This window comes from Schistocerca nitens, chromosome 3 (assembly GCF_023898315.1).
Source record: "Schistocerca nitens isolate TAMUIC-IGC-003100 chromosome 3, iqSchNite1.1, whole genome shotgun sequence".
NCBI classification, from domain to species: Eukaryota; Metazoa; Arthropoda; class Insecta; order Orthoptera; family Acrididae; genus Schistocerca; species Schistocerca nitens.
Genome location: NC_064616.1, coordinates 211,219,375 through 211,240,818, shown reverse-complemented (window position 1 = coordinate 211,240,818; position 21,444 = coordinate 211,219,375). Strand labels below are relative to the sequence as shown.

The following is a 21,444-nucleotide window of genomic DNA, read 5'->3' as shown; positions in this document are numbered from 1 at the left end:
AATCGCTTTTCCTCTTCTTTCTTGTTACAAACGTATCCATAATTAGAAACTATCGCAACAGTATACAGCGCATAAACAATAAACGGTACCACTTAACATTAAATTCAAATGCAAGTAAGAAGTTAACTGATTAAAAAAAACAACAACTGAGCTCAAGCAATACCAACAATTGGTCTTGGGTGAAATAGGGATGGTCGATAGCCGCTAGTGAAATGGATGTATAGTTAGTTTAAATCTATCGTTATATGAACAACAAACTGGTGGCCCAAACCTATCATGGTGCTTGAGAGGCCTGCAGGCTAAGGTACTTGAAATCCCCCCCTCCCCCCCCCCCCTCAAGTTCTTTTTACTCACTAATCTGCACATCGTTTAAACTTAGTTTTGCAGCAGAGCTATTCTTGTATACGGCCAGTAAGGATCTTTTCCTTCTCTTCAGGGTATTCCTGCTTTCTTCCGCCGGCCTTACAAACGCACGAAATTCTCGACAGTATTGTTAGTAAACGTGTTCCTTCGAATAGCGAAACGAGATGGAACTGTAACACCATAATAATGGCCGCCATTCACGGAAAAAGTCCGGGACTGTCGAGGTTTTAAATGGAATAAGTGACAGACCAAACTCTAGTGGAACGACTACAAGAGAAGCCTGTGGTTTCAAAACTAGCCTCCTACACTTTCACTTTGTTTTCCTTCTCTCTGTTTTTCACAGAATGTTTTTAAAGACTGGTTTTTCCTAAAGAATTTTGAAAATCAGTGATACACAGGTTTGTAACAATGCTGTGTCATAGTGTTAGCTTAAGAAAGACTGCTTTTCAAAATTCTTTAGGAAAAACCAGTGATACACAGGTTTGTAACAATGCTGTGTCATAGTGTTAGCTTAAGAAAGACTGCTTTTCAAAATTCTTTAGGAAAAACCAGTGATACACAGGTTTGTAACAATGCTGTGTCATAGTGTTAGCTTAAGAAATGAAGATAAACTGATCAACTTTTTAAATTCTACGAAACACTCGACTAATTCGCAAGCTGCAGTTTCCGTGAACAGAGATGAAGTGATGGATTAATATACTGGCAGCCCATTGATGTCAAAATACAAACAGGTGTACTTCTAGGTGTTGGATAATATTGTAACATAACTGGAAAGAAGATTGTGATAAAGTGCTCTTCCTTAAATTAGTCGATACTACTTAGTTCGCCAATTATAGTTATGATTTCCCTGTAGTACAAATGTATGGTGCGTCCTTCAGTCGCTCACAGTTGCGTGTAGAACTGAAGATTGTATTTTCTTCTCTGCATAAAGAAACATACTCTGTCAATTTGGGAGACGTTATTAAAAGAATGATTGATAATAAAACGGACCAAATTCTTCCAGAAGCTGTCAAACTATTTTGTCTAATTGGTAGCATTCCTCCAACACGTTTTTCTTGTCTTAAACGAGTGAAAACATATATGAGGAACAGTATGGCCCCGGATCGTTTATCACCACTTGCTTGTACCTCAACTGAAGAACCAGTATTGCCCGAATACTTTAATTCCGAGACACGTGGTATGACGACGTCATCGAGAGATTCGCAAAGAGGATCACAGAGTTTACTTGTTAACAAGTAACAATGGTCGAATGCCCACTCTACAGTTCGTTTCTAAATAAAAGTGATTGTCATTATCATTATTATTAGCAGTAGTAGCAGTAATATGAGAGGTCCTTAGGAATGTTAGGTATGCATACATTAAAAGCGAAGGAAAGAGGATGTTTCCTGACCTCCCCAGAATTTAGGACCATGATTCGCCACTGATTAAACACCTAACAACAAACACCCACGGCAACCATAGCAATTAGTTCCAAGGTAAACCAGGGGGGTTCAACGCGAGCAAGCGAACTCATAATGCCAACCGTTGTTATAAAACTGGGGCGCCGTTACGCCGGTCTTCCCCTCCTTTTACAAAGTGACTTCATTAGCACATCGTAGTGCATCATAATTGTTGCCTCATCGTGAAAAACGATAGCAGTCTCTTGCCCTCCTTTTGAAAAATGCACTTCCAATTACAACTTGCTGAAAGATTACGAGAATTTTAATGACCAAACTGGTCGCGAATTAACCGCATTTTTCCTGTCAGTCCGAACAGAAGCTCTATGAAAGCCTATGTAAGGTAAAAAAAGTCGCAAGACTAACTCGGTGAGTGTTGAGAGTTTGTGAACATTCTGTATTAAAAATACCTCGCATAGGTCTATAAACATATACAATAGAATGAGATTTTCAGTCTGCACCGGAGAGTGCGCTGATATGAAATTTCCTGGCAATTTAAAACTGTGTGCCGGACCGAGTCTCGAACTCGGAACCATTGCCTTTCGCGGGTAAGTGCTCTACCAACTTTGGAAGGTAGGAGACGATGTACTGGCAGAAGTAAGGCTGTGAGGACGGGGCGTGAGTCGTGATTGGGTAGCTCGGTTGATAGAGCACTTGCCCACGCAAGGCAAAGGTCCCGAGTTCGAGTCTCGCTCCGGCACACTGTTTTAATCTGCCAGGAAGTTTCATATCAGCGCACTCTCCGCTGCAGAGTGAAAATCTCATTCTGGAAACGTCCCCCAGGTTGTGGGTAAGCCATGTCTCCGCAATATCCTTTCTTTCAGGAGTGCTTGTTCTGCAAGGTTCACAGGAGAGCTTCTGTAAAGTTTGGAAGGTAGGAGACGATGTACGGGCAGAAGTAAGGCTGTGAGAACGGGACGTGAGTCGTGCTTGGGTAGCTCAGATGGTAGAGCACTCGCCCGCGAAAGGCAAAGGTCCCGAGTTCGAGTCTCGGTCCGGCACACAGCTTTAATCTGCCAGGAAGTACCATATACAATGTTCGTCAAGGCCAGCAGACATGCCACGGCAGAACATAGCAACCGAACTGAAGCACGACTTTCATTAGAATGTTTGGACGATTATAGTCACCATATGCAACAGTTCGTAATTTTTTGTGCGGCATTTCGACTGACGTGTGGAAAATTGCCTTGAGCATCATTGCTGAGTACCATTTTCCGTCATGCTTTGGTATGATTCCGTACAGTAAACATGATATAGCTGACTGTCCGTAGTATATAGCACTATTCACATTGCTGAGATTCTTCTGTCAGCTCCCTTTAACTCAGTGTATATGTCCAGCCTCTACAGTTGTAACCGTAGCTCATTGTGTGCTAGATGTTGCCTAAAGTCTAAGAAAAGGAGATCAAACTTCCTCAGGTGGCACCCCGCAGAGTCTCGGAATGTTAACTCTGCCATATGCCTTACTGACTCTATGATGAACAGCATGCAGTCATTCAAAAGGGGCTGCAGCAATAATTCATTAAACAGTAGAAAGCAATTCTGATACTGCATAAACGTGGACACTATTCCGCTGGTTTCATTTCCACTATGCTTGCGAAACAGCCGAGAAATGTTTGCGATAAACGTAATCTTTTCAAATTCAAATGCAATAGTGCAGTTAAACGGTAGCTCTATGAACAGCTGCAACTCAAATTCTAAATGACCCAACGATTTTCTCGGATTTGCGGCCTTCTCGTTATATATTCCAGCGGAATGCTGCAAAAAGCGCACGTTTAATAAAATAAATGTTCGATTAGTGTGATTTCTTCGGTTAATCGTCGCACAAAACCAAATATATTTAATGAAGACCTATAATTATAGATGGGCGATATTTTAAGTACCTATTAAAGTAAAACTACCTATTACGCAAATACGGGCTGAACCGTATTGCCGCGCGGAGTGACCGGCTGTTTGAGGCTCCATGTCAGGGTCCCTCCCGTCGGAGTTTCGATTCCTCCCTCGGGCATGGGTGTGTGCGTTGCTCTTAGCATAAGTTAGTTTAAGATGACCTCAGCAGTTTGGTCCCTTAGGAATTCACACACATTTTTTGAACCGTATTAAATTTTTAATAGGGTAGGTTTCCTCAACAGAAAAGAGAGTAGTCATGTTCCACCTCGTTTGTGGTTAGCAAATTACTCATTTTTTTTTCCTTTTACTGTTAAAATTTCGGTATTTTTAAAGAAATCCTTAAAATTAGTACCTTATCAGTCTGTCACGCACAGGTAGCTCCGGGTGTTATTCCCCTACCGTGAGAGACGCTAGAGCTGGCTGACTCTCGCGCATTGGGCGCAACGTTCTATCTCATTAAAAGATCCATGGGGGCAGGTGTAACTCACTCCTGAAACTAATAATTAACAGGGGAAACTGCCGTTAATACGTTTACAGTTCTAAAATCCTATTCAAGCCTCTTGCGCGCAATCAGGATTCGGATCACAATTTGTTCTCTCTTCCTCCCGCCCCAAATATAGCTTGCTGTTATCCTCACTTTTAACAGGCCATAAGTTCCAACGATTTTAACGATTTTAACTATTATAACAATAAAATATGTAAGTCGGTTTAATGTATTAATAACAATTTGTTTAGGCTAGTGCTTAGTACATCACTTTAACATACGTTGTAATTGATAGTATTACATCGTTCGAAAAGCATTCGTCCTAAAATTTCAGAAGTACATGTGTCATGCACTTTACTTAAGAAGTGTTACAGCAAAAAATTCTTAAAGGTCCGCAATCTAAAGTTAGGCGGGCCTGTAATGACAGGAAAACGCTTTCTTCTAATCGTTTCCGACTACTCTCGGGAAGTCAGTCTGTCTTCGTGCAGAATGTTCTCGTTTCTTTGTGAATCCTGTTGGTAACAGGTATGTGCGTCTTTTCGCGGCTGGAAACCCATCCACGTGACCAGGCTTTCACGCGATCAACATAAATCACAGCTTGTAATTTCGGGAATTCGTCGCTGCGATCAAGACTTTTAGTTTTCATTCTCTTGTATTCTCCTGAAACTAGCACAGAAATTTATAAAAATACAAAAAAAATATATTTGCAAAAATGTAATTTTTTTACTAAAACGCATTTTTTGGGGGGATAGCGGGGTAGGGGGGGGGGGGGGGGGAATGAATACGCAGCTGCATGAAAATGTAATACACTACAGGAAAGTGAGATATAGGAATTTTATCAGACAGTGGAACCTCATTTACCCGGCCCTCATTGATCTTGATCTCCAGTTCATATCGATCGTTTTTAAAATTACAGTAACTGTACAGTATTTGATACTCCGGGAGTAATAGCAGCAGAAGTGAGGCCATTAAATTGAGCCAACAGCCATACAGAATGGCAGTACACCAAAGCGAAAGAAAATGTTAGTGTCGTGGGAAAAAAAATTAGATGCACTGTGTGGGATGAGTAAATGAGAATTACTGAAAACATTTTTTGCCAATTTTGCTATTGCAGCTTCCACAGTGTCAGTTTCAAAGAATAACCGGAAGGAAACTGAAGACTTCTTTCAAATTGACGACTTCTGATGACGAAACCATCGCCTTTGCTCATCTGCAGACAATGACCACAGCGCTGACGGATTATCTGAACAAGATGACGCTCACTGTAAATACATTATGACACATACAAAGGCAACAACGCATCTGGACAAAATATTTTTCTATTTGGAACACCAGGCGTAAACTGCAAGCGCCAAATTAATGCTAGCGTGATCGATTGGTTGATGGATTTTGGGGTATGGGACCAAAGAGCGAGGTCATCAGTCCCATCGGATTAGGGAAGGATGGGGAGGAAGTCGGCTGTGCCCTGTCAAAAGAACCATCCCGGCATTTCGCTGAAGCGATTTAGGGAAATCACGGGAAAGCTAAATCAGGATGGCCGGACGGGGGTTTGAACCGTCGTCCTCCCGAACGCGAGTCCAGTGTGCTAACCGCTGCGCCTCCTCGCTCAGTCTAGCATGATCATCTCGTACATACATGATATACCATTCTGGTTCAAAGGAACATACTCATTACTTCAGCGTTTAAAACTGACCGTGTTTTCCAACAGCTCGTCGAAATTGACGATAAAATAATAAGTTTTGTGTCACTTGAAGATAAATTGAGCACGTTGTCATGTCATTCCATAAATCCGAGTGCTAAATCTGTTCCTAACCGATGAAGTGACTCAGAGGCCACGCATGTACACGTTAGTTCTGGAAAGGCTTTTCTGGCAAAAGTGCAGATAATTTAAGTAGGTAGCATGCGGCGGAAGCAGTTGTTTCTAAAATCTTTAATCGAGCAACTGGAGAAAGAGAGTACTGTGGAAGTCGAAATCTTTGAGGATGCAGGGCCGGAGCATGGCAGGTTGCGAGTGTACGAGTGTTAAAATGTAAAACGAATGGAATAGCAGTGAAGACGGATTAGGATTAGAAAATAAGGGAGAAGTTGACGGAATTGTAATAGGAAGTGAGGTGAAAGATGTAACTGAGGAACAGAAAATAATGTATTTTTATGTGAGGAAGGAGGAGGGGGAGTCAATGGGGGAAGGTGAAAAGGATCATGAATCTGCAGTAAAGTGCTGGTCGGTCAACTTCAACAAGTTTTGAAAACCGCCCAGGAGAGGATAGAGACGCCTATGACAAAGAAAATGTAGTTTGTGTTCCGGGGGTATAAATTTTTTCCGAATTTCCGGGTTTTCGATAATCCGCTCCTTTTAGTCCGGTTACACGAGGGTCTATTGTACTTACACTACTGGCCAATAAAATTGATACACCACGAAGATGACGTGCTACAGACGCGAAATTTAACCTACAGGACGAAGATGATGTGATATGCAAATGATTAGCTTTTCAGAACATTCACACGAGGTTGGTGACGGTGACGACACCTACAACGGGCTGACATGTGGAAAGTTTCCAAACGAATTCTCATACACAAACAGCAGTTGACCGGCGTTGCCTGGTGAAACGTTGTTGTGATGCCTCGTGTAACGAGGAGAAATGCGTACCATCACGTTTCCGACTTTGATAAAGGTCGGATTGTAGCCTATCGCGATTGCGGTTTATCGTATCGCGACATTGCTGCTCGCGTTGGTCAAGATCCAATGACTGTTAGCAGAATATGGAATCGGTGGGTTCAGAAGGGTAATACGGAACGCCGTGCTGGATCCCAACTGCCTCGTATCACTAGCAGCCGAGATGACAGGCATCTTATCCGCATGGCTATAACGGATTGTGCAGCCACGTCTCGATCCCTGAGTCAACAGATGGGGACGTTTGCAAGACAACAAACATCTGCACGAACAGTTCGACGGCATTTGCAGCAGCATGGACTATCAGCTCGGAGACCATGGCTGCGGTTACCCTTGACGCTGCGCCACGGACAGGAGCGCCTCAACGAGAAACCTGGGTGCACGAATGGCGAAAAGTCATTTTTTCGGACGAATCGAGGTTCTGTTTACAGCATCATGATGGTCGCATCCGTGTTTGGCGACATCGGGGTGAACGCACATTGGAAGCGTGTATTCATCATCGCCATACTGGCGTATCACCCGGCGTGATGGTATGGGGTGCCATTGGTTACACGTGTCGGTCACCTCTTGTTCGGATTGACGGCACTTTCAACATTGGACGTTACATTTGAGATGTGTTACGACCCGTGGCTCTACCTTTCATTCGATCCCTGCGAAATCCTACATTTGAGCAGGATAATGCACGACCGCATGTTGCAGGTACTGTACGGGCGTTTCTGGATACATTCGACCGAGCGAGGTGGCGCAGTGGTTAACACACTGGACTCGCATTCGGGAGGACGACGGTTCAATCCCGCGTCCGGCCATCCTGATTTAGGTTTTCCGTGATTTCCCTAAAACGCTCCAGGTAAATGCCGGGATGGTTCATTTGAAAGGGCACGGCCGACTTCCTTCCCCATCCTTACCTAATCCGATGAGACCGATGACCTCGCTGTCTGGTGTCCTACCCGAAACCGTCCAGTCTGGATACAGAAAATGTTCGACTGCTGCCCTGGCCAGCACATTCTCCTGATTTCTCACCAACTGAAAACGTCTGGTCAACTGGCTCGTCACAATACGCCAGTCACTACTCTTGATGAACTGTGGTATCGTGTTGAAGCTGCATGGGCAGCTGTACCTGTACACGCCATGCAAGCTCTGTTTGACTCAATGCCCAGGCGGATCAAGGCCGTTATTACGGCCAGAGGTGGTTGTTCTGGGTACCAATTTCTCGGGATCTTTGCACCCAAATTGCGTGAAAATGTAATCACATGTCAGTTCTAGTATAATATATTTGTCCAATGAATACCCGTTTATCATCTGCATTTCTTCTTGGTGTAGTAATTTTAGTGGCCAGTAGTGTAGAAAATACTGCAAACTGTCTAGCTGACTGGGTGTTGTGTGATGTCCTTAGGTTAGTTAGGTTTAAGTAGTTCTAAGTTCTAGGGGACTGATGACCATAGATGTTAAGTCCCATAGTGCTCAGAGCCATTTGAACTGTCTAGCTGCTTTCAGTGCACTCGACGACCTACGTGGTATGTACGAGTAGGTTTAGTTTAGAGCAGCCCTGGCTATAATGGTGACGGTGCTGTTGCAGACACGAAGCTGCCGTACGGCCGGCGCAGCCACGACGTGCAGATGTTCCGCTTCTCGGAGAAGGTGATGCGCAACGTGGTGACGAACGCGACGCTGTACCTGTACCTGCGCGACGCCGGCGGCGGCCGCAGCAGCGGCAGCATCAACGTGACCGTGATGCGCGTGCTGAGCAACCCGCAGCAGCAGGAGTCGCCCATGCTCGAGGTGGTCTACGTCAAGAACCACGTGTCGCTGCAGCTGCCGCACTGGTACGCCATCGAAATGCAGAAGGTGGTGGCGCACTGGTTCCGCTTCCCGCGCGAGAACCACGGCATCGTCGTGCAGGCCGTGGACAGCGCAGGCAGGCAGCTCGTCGTCACCACCGCCGACCAGGACGACGGCTCGAGGGTCAGTTGCTACTATTCTGCACCTGCGTTCGGTACATCGTACCAGTATTACCGGTTTTCTTTCCTATTCCTTTCGCTGCCTGTCCACAATAGGAGCAGATGGTAGTACAAGCTAATTCGGATGACATATTCCCAGCCCGCATCTCGTGGTCGTGCGGTAGCGTTCTCGCTTCCCACGCCCGAGTTCCCGGGTTCGATTCCCGGCGGGGTCAGGGATTTTCTCTGCCTCGTGATGACTGGGTGTTGTGTGCTGTCCTTAGGTTAGTTAGGTTTAAGTAGTTCTAAGTTCTAGGGGACTTATGACCACAGCAGTTGAGTCCCATAGTGCTCAGAACCATTTGAACCAACATATTCCCTAAAACGTGTATCCAGTTTTTATTGGTTAAAGAGATCCAGCTGTTTGAGTGCAGCCGACCGGGGTGGCCGAGCGGTTCTAGGCGCTACAGTCTGGAACCGCGCGGCCGCCATGGTCGCAGGTTCGAATCCTACCTCGGGCATGGATTTGTGTGATGTCCTTAGGTTAGTTAGGCTTAAGTAGTTCTAGGGGACTGATGACCTTAGAAGTAAAGTCCCATAGTGCTCAGAGCCATTTTATTTTTTTTGTTTGAGTGCAACCCAAATCAATACACACATCAAAAAAAGTTTTGCATCACCTCGGTTCCGAGAGCTCCGGAACCTGTACAGAAAATTGGAATCCAGATCAACACAAACATCATTTCCGTCCTTTTATCCACCATTATGATTTACAGCTCCTTGAATTGGCCGTGTTTGCAGTTAAAATTGTTGGATGTGAGGTCCGCCAGTCATGCAAAACACCGTTTGTCTCAGTACCCAAACATGTTTCGGCACCACTGTGCCATCATCAGTGGGTTTTGGTTTTTATTTATTCTGCAGTGTGAACATTTTTGTTAAATGATTATAAAATTATGTGCATTTTTAGTTCAAACAACAGATCGTTTCGCTGACCGGTGTGGGCGAGCGGTTCAAGGCACTTCAGTCTGGAACAACGCGACCGCTACGGTCGCAGGTTCGAATCCTGCCTAGGGCATGGATGTGTGTCATGTCCTTAGATTAGTTAGGTTTAAGTACTTCTAAGTTCTAGGGGACTGATGACCCCCGCTGTTAAGTCCCATAGTGCTCAGAGCCATTTGAACAGATCGTTTCTTTCTGTAAATACCTTTACATTTGGTGTGCATGAATTTTCTGGATCACTTGTGTGTTAATTACTACAAGTAGCTTGTCATCTGCAACCAAACGATGTTGAGATTTTTTTTTTTTTCCTGAGAGTTAACCTATCTTCTAGAATGTAATTCAGTTTTTCGCGATGTTTTCCCGCCCATATTCGTTTTTACTTACGTTTTCGTGTGGCACGTACTTCCATTCTCCGCATAATGTTGAGATGTTGCGATGCACACGTAACTATAACAAGTATTTTTCACAAATAACGTAGTAAAACACTTTTCACTTCACCAGAACACAGTGTGATTGTGGTTTGTTATATGTCCCACCCCAGTCAGTGTTCTGGTGAACAAATGAACACTGACTGGGCTGGGACATATAACAAACCACAATCACTGTGTTCTGGTGAAGAGAAAAGTGTATTAGTACGTTATTTGTGAAAAATACTTGTTATAGTTACGTGTGCATCGCAACACCTCAGCATTATGCGGAGAATGGAAGTACTTGCCACACGAAAACGTAAGTAAAAGCGAATATAGGCGCGAAAACATCGCGAAAAACTGAATTACATTCTAGAAGATAGGTTAACTCCCAGAAAAAAAAAAATTCTCATCAACATCGTTTGGTTGCAGATGACAAGCTACTTTAATAATTAACACACAAGTGATCCAGAAAATTCATGCACACCAAATGTAAAGGTATTTACAAAAAGAAACTATCTGTTGTTTGAACTAAAAATGCACATAATTTTATAATGATTTAACAAAAACTGAGTGTTGTGTGATGTCCTTAGGTTAGTTAGGTTTAAGTAGTTCTAAGTTCTAGGGGACTGATGACCATAGCTGTTAAGTCCCATAGTGCTCAGAGCCATTTGAACCATTTAACAAAAATGTTCACATTTCAGAATGAATAAAAACGAAAATCCACTGATGGTGGCACAGTGGTTCCGAAACATGTTTGGATACTGAGAAAAACGGTGTTTTGCACAACTGTCGGACCTCACATCCACGCATTGCACGTTGTACCACTATACAGCGAGATCTTCAGAGGTGGTGGTCCAGATAGCTGTACACACCGGTACCTCTAACACCTAGTCACACGTCATCTTGCATTGATGCATGCGTGTATTGGTCGTGGCGTAGTATCCACGTCTTCCAAGCCACACTGCGTTTGAGCACCAAAAATATACGTCTGGGTAGTGGTTGTAACCTCTCTGGTCTGAAGCCACCACATCCGGCTACAGTGGAGGAATATGGAACAAAGTCTACAAAGACGGTTAACGGAACTGATTGTGTAGAATACACGTCAGCAACGAAATTGAAAGTATCGACGGTAGTGTGAATTGATAGTCGTCAAGGGCACTGTGATCTTAAAACCGCTTCAGCATTGCCTTGAACTGTACATCAAGTGTGCACCCAGGATGGGTGGTCTTGACTGTGTTCACCATATTTTGCAGTCGAATAGTACCGATATGAGTCCCGACACGATATGTCCGGAGAAAATCGCCCAGAAGAGGAGATTCCTTCGCTGTATATGGAAAGTAGACATCTGGAAAGAACTGCGTCAGGATTTGTTTCGTGATTAGACCAGACTTCAAGGCACCTTGAATCAAATTTTGCGGTTTCAGCACGTGTTGCATTACTCGCACTCCAAACTGACCTTTAGTTTGCTGGTGAGTTAGCAGTATATTTAGCCGGCCGCTGCGGCCGAGCGGTTCTAGGCGCTTCAGTCCGTAACCACGCTGTTGCTACGGTCGCAGGTTCGAATCCTGCCTCGGGCATGAATGTGTGCCATGTCCTTAGGTTATTTAGGTTTAAGTATTTCTAAGTCTAGGAGACTGATGACCTCAGATGTTAAGTCCCGTAGTGTTTAGAGCCATCTGAACCATTTATTTAACCAGTATATTTGGAAAAGAAATATCCACTTGGACGATGTAAGAATGGATTGTTGCATGATCATTCGGCATTGTACTTTTCAGAAATTTGGCTCCCTTGAAATGCAGAGTTGGCTATGAGTTAAGGTCTTTCCTTATAGCACTTTGAGTCATTATCTCTTTGTGAAACTCGTCACATCTTTCATTCACGTCACCGTATGTACTGCATGCTTTAGGGGTGACACATTTTATTATTGCCCGTGGTCCAAGATGGTGTCTCCGTTTAAACCAAGCAACCAATCAATGGATAGATCTAGTGAATTGAGTCAGTGCCATTTCTCGTGCCTTTTCTACACCCCAAGCACTAATATCACTGTCGTGGACAGTTCTCGCCAGTCTGAATTTTTCAGCTACATAATCATCACTCACGTCAAGCTTTGAGCGCTGGTCTTCCTCCCCTTTCTCTACCACGTAACGTAAATACCGTAACAGATGCGGTTCTTGCAGCATACGATATCCTTTCTGTACTGTACTGCAACTTAATCTTTTAGTTTTTCCAAAATCATGGGATGCAGTTATTTATTTTGCCTTTTCAAAAGACATATCACCCCCCTTCTTCCTCTTCGATGGGCTTGGCAGATAAGCAGACAACTGGCTTCCATCACTCTGTAATAACTCTTCGTCACTATCAGGTTCTGGATCATCCGTAAATTTTTCACAATCAGATAAGTCTTCTTCTGCCTGTTCATATTCTTCAGTATAGCCTATTATATTTTTGTGATGTATACTATTACCATTGGTTGCGACTGTTCGTCGTTTGTAATAGCTAACAATCATACTCATTATATTTGCGGAATTCCTTATCACTTGATTAAGTTGACAGTGAGAGTGACGCGCTACGAAATCGATTAACACCACAAACAGACTGATGGACTGCCGAGGCTGACGCAACACAAAAGGCGGTCATTGGTTTTCTGCCGGCCGAAGTGGCCGTGCGGTTAAAGGCGCTGCAGCCTGGAACCGCGAGACCGCTACGGTCGCAGGTTCGAATCCTGCCTCGGGCATGGATGTTTGTGATGTCATTAGGTTAGTTAGGTTTAACTAGTTCTAAGTTCTAGGGGACTAATGACCTCAGCAGTTGAGTCCCATAGTGCTCAGAACCATTTTTTTGAACCATTTGACCCCATTGGTTTTCTTGCTGTTATGCGCAACGTCTGTCTGGTTCCCACAGGTGTGACACATCGCCGGGTGACTTGCGGTACGGCATAGCGTGTATCGACCATAACATAAGTTGCAGATAACAACATTAGCGAGATGAACACTATGTAGGATGACTACAATTACTAAAGTCACGATACTAGGTTAGGTACGATCCACAGTGAGCGGAATATAGCATCTGCGTAACTTACAATATATCTGGCGATAGTACTTAGTTTATAGATTTTTGTAATCAGCGTCTCAAACATATTCATACAAATACAATTCAGCTGCACTTCCGATCACAACTTGCACTAACTCCCTAATACCAGATACCAAAAGTACACTGCTGGCCACCGTAAATGCAACACCAAGAAAGACAAGAGGTAGCATAACAAAATTTATTTTGTAGATAACATGTTGACCAAGTATCAAATGATTACGTTTACAGACGTCTGTGACATGTGGTCCTGCCAGAATCAGTAGCCAGAGTAGCCGCCATTGTTGGAGATCACCGCTGCCACACGTCTCGGCATTGAGTCAAAGAGACGTTGGATGTGTTACTGGGGTACAGCAGCCCAAGCAGCTTCCACACGTTGCCAAAGATCATCTGGTGTGGCAGCTGGGGATGTAATCTGGGTCACTCGTTGAGCAACCGTGGACCACATCTTTTCTAACGGCGAAAGATCCGGAGAGCGAGCCGGCCAGGGAAGCAATTCAATCTGGTTATTGACGAAGAACCTTTGGACAATGCGTGCCACGTGTGGTCGCGCATTATCCTGTTGAAATATGGCTGTGGCCGAGCCCTGAAGGTAAGGAAGGACAACTGGCTCCAGCACCTCGGATATGTAGCACCGGCTATTTAAAGTACCGGCAATGCGTACTAGAGGCATGCGAGAGTAATATCCAATACCGCCCCATACCATAATACCCGGTGCAAGACCAGTGTGTGGGTGCATAATGCAGCTGTCCAGCATCCTCTCTCCACGGTGTCTCCACACTCGAATCCGACCATCGTGGTGCTGCAGACAGAAGCGTCCTCGTCAGTAAAGACAACGTCATTCCATTCTGCCGTCCACATCCGTCTGTCATCACACCATTGGCGACGGAGACGTCTGTGGTTCTGCGTCAATGGTAGACGTCTGTGGTTCTGCGTCAATGGTAGACGAAGCAATGGACGTCTTGTGGACAGACCACTCTGCTGTAAACGGCGTCGAATGGTACGCGCAGACACTGGATGATGCATTACAGACGCAATGTGCTGTGGTATGGTTCGGGATGTCACTGAGCGATGCGTCACTGCCATGCGCACAATTTGCCTATCAGCACGTGCAGTGGTGCACCGAGGTGAATGCGATCGACCACGTCGGTCCGTCGTACCCTCCTGCATCCAACGGTCACATATCTGCATTACAGTTGTTTGGTTTCGTCCAACACGACTAGCGATTTCTCTGTATGATAATCCACAATCTCGGTAAGCCACTATCCTTCCTCTGTCGAACTCGGATACTTGATCAAAAGATGTTCGCTTTTGTCCACGAGGCATAACTGATCGTCTTGTGAAACAACCACAAGGTAAACACACGTGCCGAACGTACACTCGTCGAAATCGCCAAGCCTTAAATAGTGCTATGAGGTGGCGCCACAGGCGCGCGTGATGTGCGTCTGCGCTGAAATTGTAATCAGTTGCATATCTCATCGCTGCAAACTCATGGTGTAAATTTCACTCGATTCGGATGCTTCCTTCAGGGTGTTGCATTTACGGTGGCCAGCAGTGTATATGTCACTGAGTTTTCCTGATATTTCTGCAACCAACTTTAGTGACTAGAGCGCAATTACTTATAATAATTAGGTGCACCGATTGCAAATTAAATACAATAAATCAATAATAGTAATAATTATTTCTGTTTATCCATCTGAAGAGCACTGAATATTGAAAAGTTCATTCAACAGTCAGGATTCACATTTTTGTTTTACTATAAACAATATGAGTAGATAACACATCCTTTTATCACTGTATACTTTGAAAAGATTTTCTTAAGAACGCTGTTATTGGCACTATACCCAAAACAAAGGAACACAAATGAAAAGATAACAACACAGCAAAATTTCAAAACGTGAACATAGACAAAGGGACTTCGAAAACTACGAATAACATAAAGTTCCAAATAACTAGTCTACCGTGCACAGAAACCAAAAAGTGGTTTTCCAAACGAGTGGAGAAAATTAAACCAGCTAACATGACAGGAGGATCAGTTGTTACCAGCACGTGGAACCAGGAACTCAGAGCGCTGACACTAATATGTAGAGTAAGCAAAACTGTCTTTCAGTCTATAAATACAGTAAGAACGACAAACATTTTCTACTTGAAGTCATTACAATATTACCACTTCTAATGCTTTGTCAACAAAAGCGAAAAGCGTCTACATTGAAGAGCTTTTCAACTTGCAGAACGCTTAAGACAGAGAGAACCCGAACTAAAAGTAACAACTGGTTCATCAAGATAAGCGTAGTGCTGAGATTTTCGTATCAATGACGCCTCTAGGCTAACATAATATTTAGACGAAGATTATCGAGTTGTAATGCGACGGCATATATGGGCAGACGGTTGTAGAATTTGCCGGGACTATCCAAACGCTGCTGATTCATAACACCAAACTACCACTACGTAAGATTATTGCACAGACTTAGACTGAACAGCCAAAGAAACTGGTACACCTGCCTAATGTGTAGGGCTCCCGCGAGCACGCACAATTGTCGCAACACAACGTAGCATGGACTCAACTAATGTCTAAAGTGGTGCTGCACGGAATTGACACCATGAATCCTGCAGGGCCGTCCATAAATCCGTAAGAGTACAAGGGGGTGGAGATCTCTTCTGAACAGCGCGTTGCAAGGCATCCCACATATGCTCAATAATGTTCATGTTTGGGGAGTTTGGTGGCTAGCGGAAGTGTTTACTCAGAAGTGTGTTCCTGGAGCCACTCTGCAGCAATTCGGGACGTGAGGGGTGTTGTATTGCCCTGCTGGAATTGCCCAAGTCCCTCGGAATGCACAATGGATATGAATAGATGCACGTGATCAGGCAGGATGCTTACGTATGTGTCACCTGTCAGAGTCGTGAAATTATCTTTGAGGATCCATCAGACTGGTAATTTTAACAGTAAATCAAAATGCGATTTAAAAATATAGGGAATGGAGTGGATTCAAAGTCAAGACTTTATATCTACATTGCACTACACTTACCACTCTTTTTCTTCATTTTATTCGTCATTGTTCTCATCATTTCGCCAGGGTGGAATCCACATAATTCCCCTTCAAGGCTATCGTTGAATACTTCAGACATTTTTTTTTTTATTACTGAAAATGCTGGCGCCACTAGACCACGAACAGATACTGCACAGTTAACAGCTCATGAAGATCAAAAGCGCTTCCTCCAGACTCTTCTACATCATACAGTGTTTCCAGATAGTGCATATGGCTGAATTTACCAACGACGATACTTTCATGTACAAAACGTACTTGCTAGTCATATGCCGGCCGAAGTGGCCGTGCGGTTAAAGGCGCTGCAGTCTGGAACCGCAAGACCGCTACGGTCGCAGGTTCGAATCCTGCCGCGGGCATGGATGTTTGTGATGTCCTTAGGTTAGTTAGGTTTAACTAGTTCTAAGTTCTAGGGGACTAATAACCTCGGCAGTTGAGTCCCATAGTGCTCAGAGCCATTTTTTTGCTAGTCATATATTTGCGAAGATACTCCGTATGTTGGTTGGTAGTCAACAATGTAATGCAGTGGCGAATTCCTTACGGAATCTACCTGTTCACCGCATCTATTCTCGTTTATCAATGAAGCAAGACGTCTTTCATACGAGTGTTTTTTTTTCTGAATTCGTGCCGATTAACTGAGAATATGTATCCTCTCAACTTATCTCTTCTTTTATTCAAGATCTGGGAAAAATTTAATTTTTCCTTGCATCTATTCCGTATTTCCTCTTCAGTTCGCCGATCTATCCATTTGATTTTGAGCATATTTGTGTAACTCCACATTTCTCTTTTTGTCTGTACCATGTAGCAATCATATAAGGACAAGAAAAATACACTGCTGGCCATTAAAACAGCAACACCACGAAAACAACGAAGGGCGAAATTATACTTACAGTATAACAGAAGAATACACGACTGAATCTGTAGGTAATTTGGGGGAATACAGCATGAGACTGTTGTCACCTCTATGGCTCTTACCTGACAGGGCATCGACAGATAGGGGTACGTCATTCCATACTGCTTCATCTCTGCGTCAAGAGTTCATAAACCCAAGTGGCTGGTGAGAAGAGACCCCGTGGGGCTGTTTGCTGTCTTGAGAGATCTCACCAGAGCGGCCTCCGTATAGAGGTAGAACAGGACAGCACGCGGAACGTGCGGTCTTCTGTTATCTTGTTGAAAGATTACGTCAGTGAGGTCATGTATACGGGACAGAAATGTAACGGCTGCTGTCAGAATTATCGGGTATGCGAAGCACAAGTGACGATCACGCCACGCATCGTGACGACCGATGCAATATAGCATCTTTCGTTTTCCTCGGAACCTGCACACGCGGCTTTGTCCATCATGGTACTGTGCACAGTGTCGAAACTTATCGGACAAGACGATGTAGCGTCAAGCCCGTGTTCAGTAGTGTCACTGGGCGCACCACTGGCGGAGTGCCTCTGTCTGCAGTGCTGCCAACCCGTGACTTCCAGGCGGCGCGCACTATTCGTGTCTTGCTACAAAGTCCATTTCATGACTGCACGATGCTGCACGGCCGACGATCAAAATATCTGGCCTATTGGACTCTAGCTATGCGCGGCGTTTCATATCCTAAATAGGGTTGATTATGACCATGCAGGTATAAGGAGGGGAGATGCCATGACGTCACTAACTTGAAGCCGACAGAAACCGAGCTCCGCCATTGCAGTTTGGTCAGAAGACTCGTTTCCGATTGTGCTACTGTTTAGAGCTGCTGAAGGTTTTTTGATTTTAAAATGCCAGTTTGCGTTGTTTACGGGTGTACTAACCGTTGGAATAGTGCTACCAAGTTAAAAGGAATCACGTTCCATGCGTAAGTGGCCCCGTTCGTAAAATATTGTCGTTTATATTCGTGAGATGTACGGCCTTGTTTACGTTTTGTGAAACTGTTTTCTTCTTATTTTATTTCAGATTTCCGATCAATGAAGCTCGTAGGGCTCTGTGGGTTCATATGCTAATTTTTCTTGACAAAGCACAAACGATGTTTGTATTTACAAATGAAATTTTGTATAAGTGTGTAAACGAGTAAGAAATATCATCCGGTATGTAAACTAGCATAGCTTTCGGGTTCTGTTTTCAGTTTACATCGACACAAATACAGTAAAAGGTGATTTGAGTTTGAAAAGAGCTTTGTACACTGTTATTTTTCATCATTCGAAGTTCGTATCCAAAAGAAACACTTAAGTTAACGAGACCAAATCAGTTGTATTGCTGGGGCAAAAACGCATTAAAAACAAAACGAAAACACCTGAAAAAGCTATTCTGACGTTGTGTTATGCATGTAAACATTGTAACACTCATCACCTGAAATTATTTCGCAGACACAACGTTAAATATGTAGAACACGCAATTCTAACAAGAGCTCTGTCACTGTTTTGACCAATCAAACATGGCGGCCCACCGGCTTCAAACAGACGTACAGCAGACGGCCATAGTGCCATCTCCCCTCCTTATACCTCCATCATTATGACACACCTGAACCCATTTTAATTTTTTATTTTACGCATCTAGTTCCTTAGAACCAAATTGAGCAGCAAATCTCCACGGTCACGGAAAGAGTCAGTAAATGAAGTTAATATCAGAAATGTCAAAAGCAGATAAAATAAATTTACACGAATCTTATGCAGCCGACAGGCTGCTGAGTACATATTCAAAAATGGTTCAAATGGCTCTGAGCACTATGAGACTCAACATCTGAGGTCATCAGTCCCCTAGAACTTAGAACTACTTAAACCTAACTAACCTAAGGACATCACACACACCCACGCCCGAGGCAGGATTCGAACCAGCGACCGTAGCGGTCGCGCGGGTCCAGACTATAGCGCCTAGAACCGCTCGGCCACCCCGCGTACATATTAACACAATCAATAATACGAGGGTGAGACAAACGAAAACCTTAATTTTTAAAAAAAAATATTTTTCAACATAATCTCCCCCACGCTCAATGCAAGTCCTCCATCGCTTACAAAGTGCATAAATTCCTTTAGAAAAAAATTCTTTTGGTACTCTGCGCAACCACTCACGCACCGCGTGGCGTACCTCTTCATCGGAACGGAACTCCTTTCCTCCCATTGCGTCTTTGAGTGGTCCAAACATATGGAGATCACTTGGGGCAAAGACTGGTGAGTATGGTGGATGAGGAAGACACTCAAAATGCAGATCTGTGATTGATGCAACTGTTGTACAGGCAGTGTGGGGCCTTGGATTGTCATGTTTCAAAAGGACACCTGCTGACAGCAATCCACGTCGCTTTGATTTGATTGCAGGCCACAGATGATTTTTTAGGAGATGTGTGTATGATGCACTGGTGACAGTTGTCCCTCTAGGCATGTAATGCTCCAAAATGACGCCTTTTTTGTCCCAAAAGAGAGTCAGCATAACCTTCCCTGCTGATGGTTCTGTTCGAAATTTCTTTGGTTTTGGCGATGAGGAATGGCGCCATTCCTTGCTCGCTCTGTTCGTTTACGGTTGGTGGAAGTGAACCCAGGTTTCGTCCCCAGTAACGATTCTTGCAAGGAAGCCATCACCTTCTCGTTCAAAGCGCCGAAGAAGCTCTTCACAAGCATCAACACGTCGTTCTCTCATTCCAGGAGTCAGCTGCCGTGGCACCTATCCTGCAGACACTTTGTGAAACTGGAGCACATCATGCACAATGTGGTGTGCTGACCCATGACTAATCTGTAAACATGCTGCAATGTCATTCAGCGTCACTCGGCAGTTTTCCTTCACTATGGCTTCAACTGCTGCAATGTTCTGTGGAGTCACAACTCGTTGTGCCTGATCAGGACGAGGAGCACCTTCCACTGAAGTCACACCGTTTGCGAACTTCCTACTCCATTCGTAGACTTGCTGCTGTGACAAACATGCATCACCGTATTGAACCTTCATTCGTCGATGAATTTCAATAGGTTTCACACCTTCACTACGCAAAAACCGAATAACAGAATGTTGTTCTTCCCTGGTGCAAGTCGCAAGTGAGGCGGCCATCTTTATACTGATACTGCGACGGTATGTGTGCATCTGCACTATGCTGCCACCTACAGGCCATTCTGCACGCTGTTAGTAGCACGCTTACCAACTTACAGGATAACGGCGCGAAATTTCGATTTGTTATTACAGATTTAAGGTTTTCATTTGACTTACCCTCGTATAACATACGAATTTGATTAATTTTTTCCAGGAACTCTCCGACAGACTGGAAGGAGTAAACCAAAGGAAATCCTTCAGTTTGGACTTGAAAGTACGACGATTACTTCTAAGATTTTTAAATTCTTGTGGCAGCTAGTTTAAAATGGATGCAGTAGAATACTCAAAAAATGGCTCTGAGCACTATGGGACTTAACAGCCATGGTCATCAGTCCCCTAGAACTTCTTAAACCTAACTAACCTAAGGACACCACACAACACCCAGTCATCACGAGGCAGAGAAAATCCCTGACCCCGCCGGGAATCGAACCCGGGAACCCGGGCGCGGGAAGCGAGAACGCTACCGCACAACCACGAGCTGCGGACAATAGAATACTGCATGCCTTTCTGCAGAAGAGTCAAGGAGACGCGATCCAAATGCAGATTGGATTTCTGTCTAGTATTAACTGTATGAAAGCCACTAATTCTTAGGAATAAGCTCATAATATTAAGAACAAACACTGTTAAAGAAAATATACATTGAGAAGCCAATGCCGGAATTCTCAGACTCCTGAACATTAATGTGACTTAGCAGAAATCAGCTGTCTCTTGCGTATTGCTTTGATTTCTATGACTTGTCTTTAAGAGGCAAGGCTGTTTTTTGTTGATTTATTGCATTTTAGAATAGTTATGTATCGAAACACTGTGGAAATATTTTGAAAATTCCCCTAAAAATGCCACTTGTATTTCTCATAGAATCCAAAATGATTTATTTGATGCATTCACCAAAGTATTAAAAAATTGAGTTGATTAACACCATCAGTAATAGTGAATCATTTTCTATTTTGGCTGACGAAACAATGGCTATTGCAGGCACAGAACAACTGCCTCTTGCTACTCGTTATTCTTGATCATACAGTAATATTGTCAAAAAAGAATGCCTCAGATTTACACCTTAATAAGGATGGACCCGAGCCATATTTCCG

At 44.0% G+C, this 21,444-nt stretch overlaps 1 protein-coding gene across 1 annotated transcript in view; it reads left to right on the top strand.

Annotated features, from left to right (window-relative positions):
• The window catches only part of LOC126248164 (growth/differentiation factor 8-like), a 467,910-nt gene that overhangs the window by 435,013 nt on the left and 11,453 nt on the right, over positions 1 to 21,444 (top strand). Inside the window, exon 2 of the mRNA XM_049948918.1 lies at positions 8,418 to 8,803. Within this exon, the coding sequence (XP_049804875.1) occupies positions 8,418 to 8,803 (386 nt within the window). The remainder of the gene's footprint in view (positions 1 to 8,417; positions 8,804 to 21,444) is intronic.